Source organism: Calidris pugnax, unplaced genomic scaffold (assembly GCF_001431845.1).
Source record: "Calidris pugnax isolate Ruff unplaced genomic scaffold, ASM143184v1 scaffold225, whole genome shotgun sequence".
In the NCBI taxonomy this organism is placed as follows: Eukaryota; Metazoa; Chordata; class Aves; order Charadriiformes; family Scolopacidae; genus Calidris; species Calidris pugnax.
The window spans coordinates 387389-397500 of NW_015091072.1; the positions used below are offsets into that span (position 1 = coordinate 387389).

Here is a 10112-nt window from a genome sequence, read left to right on the forward strand (position 1 = left end):
GCGGCCTAGGGCGCGGCGGGAGGAGCGCTGCCATCGCCCGCCCCGGGATGGGGCGATGCGGGAGGAGCGGGGGGGGGCGGTTCGGCTGTTTATCCCTTCCCCCGCCCCTCCGCCGGCCTCACCCCTCCTCTCCCCTCCGCAGAGGCCGCCCCCGACCGAGGGAAGCATGTTCCGGCTGATGAGGGATGGCGAGCCGGAGGACCCCATGTTTGCCATGTGAGTCTGGCTGGGCAGCCCCTTGGGAGGGGGGGTGGGATGGCACCGATCATCTCGGGGGGGGTCACACCGGGTGAGCCCTACCCCCTCCGGGCGGGCGGAGGGCCCTGTGGGCTGCGGGGAAGCACCGCAGCGCCAGCCCCTGTCTGGGGGCAAACACCGAGAAGGGGCAGCGCAGGGAATAACCTGGTTCGCGTTGGTCCCATTCCTGTAATAGAACCTGGGCTTGGAGGGAAGCGTCATTAAATAAAGTAGGCCAAAAGGCATTGCAGCTGCCTGAGGAGGAGAGGGCTGGAATGCATAATTTTTCTCTTTGCGTAAGGTTTTTTTATTTTATTTTTTTTTTTCCCTGATGCAAAGGCGGATTTCGGTTCGGGTAGATAAAATCTGCTGTTCCCTCCAGTGTTTGTTGCTGTTCTGCACAGGAAATCGTTAATGGAGCTGGAGAAGGCTGCTAAAGCAGTTGTCAAGTTGGAAGGAACTAAGTAAAGGGAAGACAACAAGTAGTTTTGAAATACGAGTCTTGAAATCTTAACGCAGGTCCCAAGAACTCTTCTTGGGATTCCTTTTACTGAATGTTTTTGATTCTGTCCGCAGTCCAGGAATTGGATGCTATTGATAAATTTTGGCAGTGAAACTAAATTGGTAGCCCTTGCCAAAGCAGATAAGGAATAGACTGTAATACAGTAAGGATTTGATTATGTTAAGCATGGCACTACTAGAAATTGGGGGGAATTAATTTGTGTAGGAGAATAAAGCCTGTTTTTTGCTTATAAAATCAGTAACAAGCAAGAATCTTATTGTCTCTAACCAAACTACCAGGAGAGGAGCCCGTGATGTGCTAGTTAGTCACAGAATGACTGTGTCCTCTTGATGTGGCAGGTATGAGTCTACCTTTTATTATGGGAAGCATTTCCAGTAGAGACAGGAAAGTATTGGTTGGTAGGTAGGTGCTTTTGTGATCTCAGGAATATTTTGTGTTGTTGGGGTTATTAACGCTCATGAGGGATAAGTGCAGACTCTACACTGTGTAGAGAAATCCTGTGGTATTTCCCAGACTTTTTTAACTGTGGCCACTATATTCTGTGACCATTTGTCCTTATTCTCCTTACTCTCTCCTTGTTCTTCCAGTATGTGTGAGTGCGTAGAGCCCTCAATGTGAAGGCTGCAAAAGAAGGAAGGGAAGGAAAGCCAGTTAGGGACCCCAGTTATTGTTGCCCTTTCCTCTCAAATCTGCAAAAGCTGAACGGGGTCTCACCCTCTTGACAGGTGTACACATAAAATTGTAGAAAAATAGCAGATGAAGATTACTTGGGGCAGAGGGACGTCACACAGTGTCAGGCCATACAGTCTATTCTGGAGGTTTCGGTCTTGGATTTGAGTTTGTGTGTGTGTCTGTGGAGGGGTGAGAGGGCAATTATCTAGGATCGCGTGCTCTCCGGTCCCATTAAGTGTAGTCCTCTCTTTGCAGCCAGGAGGATCTTAGTGCACCTCCCTGCAGAATGAAGAACTGCTCATCTAGAAGGGTTTGATTGTTTCGCAAAGCTGTTAACGTAAAGGGTTTTGATGGCACAAGAGAAAATGAGTATGAAGTGATGGTGGCACCTGAACTGCGTATCTGAGGAGAGGCTTTCCTCTGTTAGAGCAGTGAGGTTCTGGAATGGCCTTGGCCGTGCTCAGCCCTAAAGCGTTAGTGGGAGCAGGACCCTGAACTACTTCTGAACAGACATCAGTTAGTGCCTGAGAGGAGTTCTGCGGTGTAATACCTTCTATTACAAGAAATAAGATGGGATCCAGAGGTCCCTTCCAGCCCCAAGGATCACCATAAGCAACACTGGGTTCTTGAGATTCTGGATTTTTCAGCTTGGAAAGGAATGTCCGGTTACATAAGAGAAACTCAAAGTCAGAACGGGTGGATTGTGCGGGGCTTTGTCTTCTGTCATCCCTTCCTCAACGTTGTTCTCTCAACCTTTCCCAAAGGGACCCTTTTGCCATCCACCGGCAGCACATGAACCGCATGCTTTCTGGAAGTTTTGGCTTTGGCCCCCTCCTTGGCATCACGGATGGGACCACACCTGGGGCTCGCCAGGCTGGACGTAGGATGCAGGTGAGAGCGGGGCTGGGGACAGGGTGGGATTGCTTAAACTGTCTCGCTCACTCCTGTCCTCCACCATCACTGGGTTGGGCACGTCCCTCGCCTTCACGTGGAGTGGTGAGCACAGAATTAATCTCTAAAACAGTGCCTTGCTTGTCCTTTTCTTCACTCCACGTGCATTGATAAATTGAACACCACTGTGTCGTAAGTTGAATGGGAGGAAGGGAAGGGATACGTGTTACTTTTCAAGGCCATAAATCAATATAACTGGGAGAAATTAAGGAGCATCACGTTCTGTCTGGTTTGTTAGGAGTGGGTATGGTTTGAACTGCCATGATGCTGTGGGGTACTTTCTTGAATTGCCTGTTGGGCCTGAGTGTTCCCAATTCTCTTTCTGAGAAGGACGAGGGTGTTCTGAGGAGAATCTGGTGTTTGGCTGTTGCAAGGTCATTTTCTGTTCTGTTTTTCTGTTGTCCTGGCAGGCAGGAGCTGTTTCACCCTTTGGGATGCTCGGCATGGTAAGTTCTCTGTTTTTTCTGGGTCAAATTAGAGGCTTTCTAAATAGTAGCTTCATACTGCGATTCATCAGCGCTCTGTGCAACCGGTGCTAAAATGTAGCCATCTGTGAGCAAGACCACCTATCTGTCCTAACAGGCAGGGAGGGTGGGAAGATGTGAAGAGAGCAGAACGAGCTCTAGATTTATAGTAATCAGAGTACAGGAGGGGGTATTGAACTGAAACTGGAGGCAGCAGTTTCCTCTTGAACCTCTCTCGTGGGGTTGCTATATGACTTCAGGCCTTTCTCTTGTTTCCACTGCGATGTTTTAATCTGGTCTATGAGTTGCTTTAGAGGAGGGATTCGAACACTGCTTATGCGGGGAGGTTATATTTGTACCTTGCCCAGAGATCACAGATCACAGAATCACATGGGATTGGAAGGGACCTGTGGACACCATCTACTCCAACCTAGAGCAGGTTGCATGGGAACCTGTCCAGGCGGGTTTTGAGTATCTCCAGAGAAGGAGACTCCACCACCTCCCTGGGCAGCCTCTTCCAGGGCTCTGCCACCCTCAAAGTAAAGAAGTTCCTCCTCATGTTTAGATGGAACTTCTTATGTTCAAGTTTGTGCCCATTTCCTCTTGTCCTATCCCTGGGCACCACTGAAAAAAGACTGGCCCCGTCCTCTTGACACCTTCCCTTTAAGTATTTATAAGCACTGATCAGATCCCCCCTCAGCCTTCTCTTCTCCAGACTAAAAAGGCCAAGTCCCTCAGCCTCTCCTCGTAAGGGAGGTGCTCCAGGTCCCTAATCATCTTTGTAGCCCTCTGCTGTACCCTCTCCAGCAGTTCCCTGTCCTTCTTGAACTGGGGAGCCCAGAACTGGACACAGTGCTCCAGATGGGGCCTCACCAGGGCAGAGCAGAGGGGCAGGATGACCTTCCTCGACCTGCTGGTCACACTCTTCCTGATGCCCCCCAGGATGCCATTGGCCTTCTTGCCCACAAGGGCACATTGCTGGCTCATGGACATCCTGTTGTCCACCAGGACTCCCAGGTCTTTCTCCTCAGAGGTGTTCTCCAGCAAGTCAGCCCCCAACCCGTACTGGTGCAGGGGGTTATTTCTCCCCAGGTGCAGCACCCTACACTTGCCTTTACTGAAGTTCATCAGGTTTCTCTCTGCCCAGCTCTCCAAAGAGAGAGAGGAGCCCTAAAGCTGTTACAGCACAATATTTCACAGGAGTTGGGACAGTTAATATCCAGGAAGAGCAGATAATAACCTCATATGTCTGAAAAGAAGCTGTGGATCTGTTTGGAAGTAATGGAGGACCTGTGACAACTTAGCCATCAGTAGGCAGAGACAATTATTGAACCTCTCTTGCCAACGGTGTCGGGTGGAAAAGCCAACAAAATAGTTCAGGTGAACAGGACTGGAATGAGAATGACTGTGCGTATGTGGGAACAGCGGGCTGATCTCCCTCATCTACTAAAATAATACAGTGGAAATAGGTTATATCCCAGATCCAGCAACTTTAGCCGCCTTGCTCTGCAGGATTGCCTCAGTGAAAGGGACTTGGCGTCCCTGAATTGTTGTAGCTCAGAGGAGGATTAATAAGAATACAAGCAGATAGACTTCAAAGGATAATAACATTGGCGTGTGAGTACTGCTCTGCCGAAAACCAGAACAAGAGGCTACTTGAGGAAACAAAAAAAATCAGCAAGTTTAAACTGACATAGTAATTTTGTTTACGTATTGCACAATTAACCTGTGAGACCTGCTGGCCTAGTGTATAACTGCAGCCTTTAGGTTTACAGATTAAAAAGTCAGGTGTTTGCAGGGAAAATAAGAAAACTTGTTATTATGTTAGAAAGAGTACAATCAGTGGAAACTTTGCTGTGGTTTAAATTAAGAGCTGACGGTGATGAGCTGAAAACGTCATCGAGGATGACTGTCTCATAGTTAAGAACACTGTAAGTGCATACCTGAGATTTCTTCTCTCCACTTTGCCGAGTGCCTGGACTCACAAACCTCAGTGCATCGGGAACCAGAGCCAAACTAAAAGAACAACCTTTGCCGTATCCAGAGATCTGGAGAGCCAGAACACCAGGGCAGTGCAACCTGAGAGAACAGCAACCCCAAATCGTGGGATGTTGCTGCTCTACTGAAAGAAAGGGAAAATAACAAGTTTTTTTCTTCTTAGGCAGCAGTTTTTTGTCTCTTACAGATAGAGGGGGAGAAGAACAGCAAACTATCTTTCCAAACTGACCATGCTTTTGTTCTCTTTTCCTTTTCATCAGGCAGGTGGCTTTATAGATATGTTTGGGATGATGAACGACATGATTGGAAACATGGTAAGAACCCTCCATAAGCCAGTCTGTATCAGGGGGTTACTGAGGGTGCTCCAGCCGTGCCCTCTAGGGTCTCAGATCTCACTGTGCTTCTTTGGTCTGGTTTGTGCTCAAGCTGCCACGGTGGCAGAGGCTGTAAGCCTTGCTTCATGACCAGGATTTGGTGGTAGAGAGCTTGTTCCTGAGGCGAACCCTCTTGAGCGCTGGGGGGAGAGATGGGTGAGAAAGGAAGTGGGGGGGTAGACTTGTTTAGCAAGAAACAAGAATTAATTCATGGGGAAGACGTATTCTCCAGAAGGATGGACCCATGGAGATTCTATTCTTCCTGTTGTAATTTTTTCCTACTTTGTTGTATAGAGAGAAAATTACCTGCCAACTCTTCTTCCCTCCTGTTCTTTATACCATCCCCCATTTCTTGTTGCAGGAGCATATGACAAGTGGTGCTAACTGCCAGACCTTTACCTCCTCAACTGTCATCTCCTATTCCAACCTGGGTGATGGACCCAAAGTCTATCAGGAGACCTCAGAGATGCGTTCGGCGCCTGGCGGGGTAAGGAGGGGGCCGCAGTGCCTGTTGCCAGCAGGAGGCTGGTGGTTCTGCTGTGGGTGGACAGACTTCATTCATTCGGTGGCTCAGCGTTGGCCACCCACAGCACTTGTGCTTCGCAGTGGGTTGTAGTTTGAGGAATGTGTTGTGACTCACTGAAGGCCTCTGGGAGGGGATGGGGGGGAATCCATTTATCCCTCTTCATTATGTCGCGTCTGACATCCTGGGAGTGGCGGCGGGTGCAACGTGACTGAAACGCTGCAGGCAGGGATCGAGAGTGCCTGCTGGGGCTTGGGAGGAGGGATGGAAACCTCCATCCCACAGGGGGTATCTCCCCTCAGATCCGTGAGACCAGACGGACCGTCAGGGACTCGGACAGCGGCTTGGAACAGATGTCCATCGGGCACCACATCAGGGAGCGGGCCCACATCATGCAGCGATCCCGCAACCATCGCACGGGCGACCAGGAGGAGAGGCAGGACTACATCAACATGGATGAAAGTGAGTGCTGCCCGTGTCCTCCTCCTCCTCCTCCCAGCAAACCCCACCTCCTCCCCATCCTGAGCTTGTTCTCTTTCCTTAATGCAGGCGACGCAGCCGCCTTCGATGACGAGTGGAGGCGAGAGACATCTCGTTTCCGGCCGCAGCGGGCGCTGGATTACCGACGCCACGAGGGCAGCGGCGGCCGTCGGGCTGAGGGGACTCGTCTCGCCATCCAGGGCCCTGAGGATTCTCCCTCCAGACAGTCCCGTCGGTATGACTGGTGAACCCAGAGCAGACCTTGTGGGGGGTGCAGCGTGGCCACCCCCAAATCTACCTACACGCTCTTGTAAGTCTTCAACGAGCTTTTCTCCGCACCTTCCGCCGCGCGGTTGCCTCTTAGCCATACGATTATATTTTTTTTCATTGCCTCTATCTTACATTATTTTGAAGTGTTGGTTGGAAATGGGTTTTCCCAACTTAATCTAGGGAGCGGGGAAGATGAGAATTTTGAGAAAATAGTGTTGTGAATGGGAACGGGGAAGCTGTTTAAGTTAGCTTTGTCATCAGCCAAAAACGTCTGGTGTCAGCCTTAACTGATGGTTGGAATGGTATGAAATGATGTAGGATCACAATCTGTGGAGTGTTTATACTGTCATTGTATAGAACTTGGGGACCATTTGCTGTCAATCCAGTTTGAAATATAAGTTAAGTGCTGGTGTCTGCTCTCCTGTGTTTTCAATAGGGTTCACTAGGATGTGATCTAGTGCTTGAAAAGGGACTTTTTTCCCCTTTTTTTTTTTTTTAATGTCTAGACATCGTGTCTTTATCTGTCTTCTGTGCTGCCTTCCAGTCACCACTTACTCTTTTTATGTTCTCCGTTTCCCTTCCTCCCAGGTACAGACAGTGAAACTCTGAAGCCCCTTCAAAGCACCACTTGGACCTTCCTCAAATTTAGTATTAACCTCCCTCCCACTTTAAGAATTGAAACAAAGCAACTAATCTTCTGCATTGCTCTTTTTTTTTGCCCCGTTTGGGTGCTGCGGTAGGGCGTGGGGAATCTCACCGATGTGTGAGGAACACGTTAATTGCCCGTTCCCCTCCTGCTCTCCCTCGGTTCTGTTCTTTCTGCCAGTAGTGGTGGGCATGAGGAGCTGCCACCTTGCCTCTTCCATCCTTTCCGCTCTTTCTGTGCTGGGTTGGGCTGGTTCTGAAGTTTTGTGTTTAGTCCCCTGTGAAAGAAATGTGAGGGAATTCTGCTAGAACCCCCGTGCCCGTCCCCTCACCGGGACAGGGGCTTCTAATTCCCTTCCTGCTCCTTGGTTGCAGCTGTGGAGAAGCAGAAGGGTGTGTGCGTTAGAGAAGGGAGGAGCAGAACAAAAGCTGGATCAGCCTGTGGGCCCCCCCTCCTCTCCCCCGACCCCTCTTCAATCAGCTCCCCCACTTTTTTAATTTGTGAAACTTGTAACTAGATGTTTACTGAATAAAGAAACAAACTGTAAAGAGTTGTTGGATCGGTCTTTACCTTCAGCTAACCTAGTTGTACCTGCCACAGAATTAAGTAACTTCTTTCATATCCTTGGGTAATTGCTGAGGGGAAACTTGGTGTTTAATTGAAAGGCTTTATTTTCTTATAGAAAATACCCTTATAGCCTTCCTATATAGTTACAAAGTGAGATAATGCTCAACAATGAAATTGTGAAAGAAGACCCAAGAACCCACTGTTTGCAAAAATACCCTTTAATTACTGTAGTTTTGCTGCTCAAGGGAGAGGGGTTGGTCTTTCTTGCTGCCTGGTCGTCTGTGTAGCTCTGAACTGAGCCTCTGGGGCACCTGCGTGGCCAGGGAATATTTCCATTATTTTCCTCATTATTTTTCTGCAACAGAGCCTGATGTTGTTACGAATGACCTTTTCTTAACTTCTTCAGTATTGGGTGAAACTCAAGAGGCACTAGGAATACAGGACTAGGGAAGATCTCCCGGGTTCATGGGCCAGTTTCCTGCTCCAGCATGTGCTCTTATCTAAACCTTTTCATCAACTTACTTGGAAAAGAAGGCAGAAAATTGATGCACAACTTGGAAGTGGTGTGCTGGGATCTTGCTCTTCATCCCCATGCTGTACGTACATCTGGGCACTAACAGAGGGACAGAGACCTCACAGGACTGATTATCTTGCCCAGAAAACCAGATGCAGAATTTGACCCCAGAAGGCTCAGGGCAGAGTTTACATGTGCTGCACCCTTCGAGGAAGTGGAGGGCAGAACCTTAGCTGATGGCAGGCTCTGTCGCTGCTTCCCTGGGCTGTTCTGTCCCATAGCAAACCTCAAGTCCTGCTCTTTGGGTGATGGCTCCACATCCAGGTGCAGTTGGAGAGGTCTCCAGCGTCCAGGAGAGTGACCCGGGAGGGTTCACCGGAGGGTTCCTGGTGAGGGACCTCGGTTGAGACAGTGAAGTAAGTGTTGGAGGGGAATAAGCAGTGACCTGTTGGGAGTGGACTGAGCTGCTGGAGTTCATCATGGTCAAGGCAGGGTAAAGAGGTAAGGGTAAGGGTAGAGAGCAAGGGTAAAGGAGGAGCCACACATAAAAAAGCAGGGCTTGGGAGAGGTTTGGTGGTGGACAGGTCATCTTGGGTTTGCCAGACTTTGAGAGAAGGAACTGGAGTAGCAGCAGCCCTCATCTCTGGTAGTCTTGAGCTGGTGCAAGATGTGGGACCCGGTACTTTGATACAGGGAAGAACCCACTGAGCTCAGAAAGGTGCTTACAGCTTCAAGACAGTGGTGGCAAAGTTCTGACCATTCTTTGAGGCAGTGTCTGAGAGAGAGAATAGGGAGGTGGGGTGGCGGTGGTGGAGATTAACGTGGACCTTTAAGATGTGAGGATCCATTCTGGCTTGGTCGTGGAATTCCTAATCTTGACAGAGAACAGATGGAAGTGTGGTAAATAGGATGTTAGTGGTATGAGCTGTTGCAAGGATGACTCCCTACAGCCTGGGATGACACTTGAGCAGATGTCCCTCTTTCTCAAAGAGAGATTCTTTTGTCTGGATTTGGCCTCTGTGCTCTTTTAGGTGCCTCCTTGCTTATGGATCTGGGGCCCTCGTGTTCTCTTGCACTCTGTGGTGCGTGGGGGTGTCACTTGTTGGGCTGCTTGAGCCTTGCTCACTGCTGCACACTCGTGTCCAAGATCATCACACCTAATCCAGGTGCCACAGCGCTTGGATAGTCCAGGGAAATGGAAAAGAGCTTCAATTAGAGGGGACCTTGTGTTCAGGCTGGGAAGCAGAGACAAGAGCCTAGGAGAGACTTTTAGAGGTCACAAACCAGAAAGTAAATAGGGGAAGTGTATTGGGCAGGTCTCCCCTTTGCTAGCCCCAAGGCTGATGTTAACCTCCGACTTCAGAGAGCAGGAGGGTTTTTCCCAAAGAAGAGTTTTTTCCCAAGCCTTCCTTGACTCTGGTCAAGGTTCTGGTTCTGGAAATGGTTCTTCCCCTGCTGCTCAGGTTTCTGCTGCAGAAACCTTCTCCGCTGCTCCAGGCTGGCATTGATCTCGGCACGGCGGCGCTCTTCAGTCGCTGGCTTGCAGGGATGTGAAGGCAAGGAGAAGGGAGGGGATCTGTCTCCCAGCGGGGGCCTTTTGCTGAGTCGCACTTGGGGCTCTCCCTTTCACCAGAGCTCTGGTTTGATGAAAATTCACTCACTGGTCACGGACGTAGGTTGCTGATGCAAAGGAAGAGCGTGCAGAGAATTGCATGGAGGCAACAAAAGGGTGCGTGCACACAACCGATGATTCCCTCCTCTCCAGCTTCCTTCACACAAGCTGTGAGAAGCTCTCTGTTGTTGTAGGTAGATGCCTGAGTCTCTGTGCCCAGCGCCGCTTCTGCTGAGCTGCCTGAAAACAAGAGAACTCGAGCAACCAGGAAGCCCACCTCT

General features: G+C 49.8%; 1 protein-coding gene across 2 annotated transcripts in view; it reads left to right on the top strand.

Annotated features, from left to right (window-relative positions):
* The window catches only part of MLF2 (myeloid leukemia factor 2), an 11361-nt gene extending 3673 nt beyond the window's left edge, over nucleotides 1–7688 (top strand). The window contains exons 2-9 of one of the 2 annotated variants that reach the window (XM_014957159.1): nucleotides 143–216; nucleotides 2197–2323; nucleotides 2794–2829; nucleotides 5106–5159; nucleotides 5581–5706; nucleotides 6045–6204; nucleotides 6292–6532; nucleotides 7081–7688. In XM_014957159.1, the coding sequence (XP_014812645.1) occupies nucleotides 167–216; nucleotides 2197–2323; nucleotides 2794–2829; nucleotides 5106–5159; nucleotides 5581–5706; nucleotides 6045–6204; nucleotides 6292–6470 (732 nt within the window). In that variant the 5' untranslated portion in view covers nucleotides 143–166 and the 3' untranslated portion in view covers nucleotides 6471–6532; nucleotides 7081–7688. Of the gene's footprint in view, nucleotides 1–36; nucleotides 217–2196; nucleotides 2324–2793; nucleotides 2830–5105; nucleotides 5160–5580; nucleotides 5707–6044; nucleotides 6205–6291; nucleotides 6533–7080 lie in introns of those variants that run through there. The other variant, XM_014957158.1, reaches the window with a different exon arrangement.
* The last annotated feature ends 2424 nt before the right edge of the window (nucleotides 7689–10112 follow it).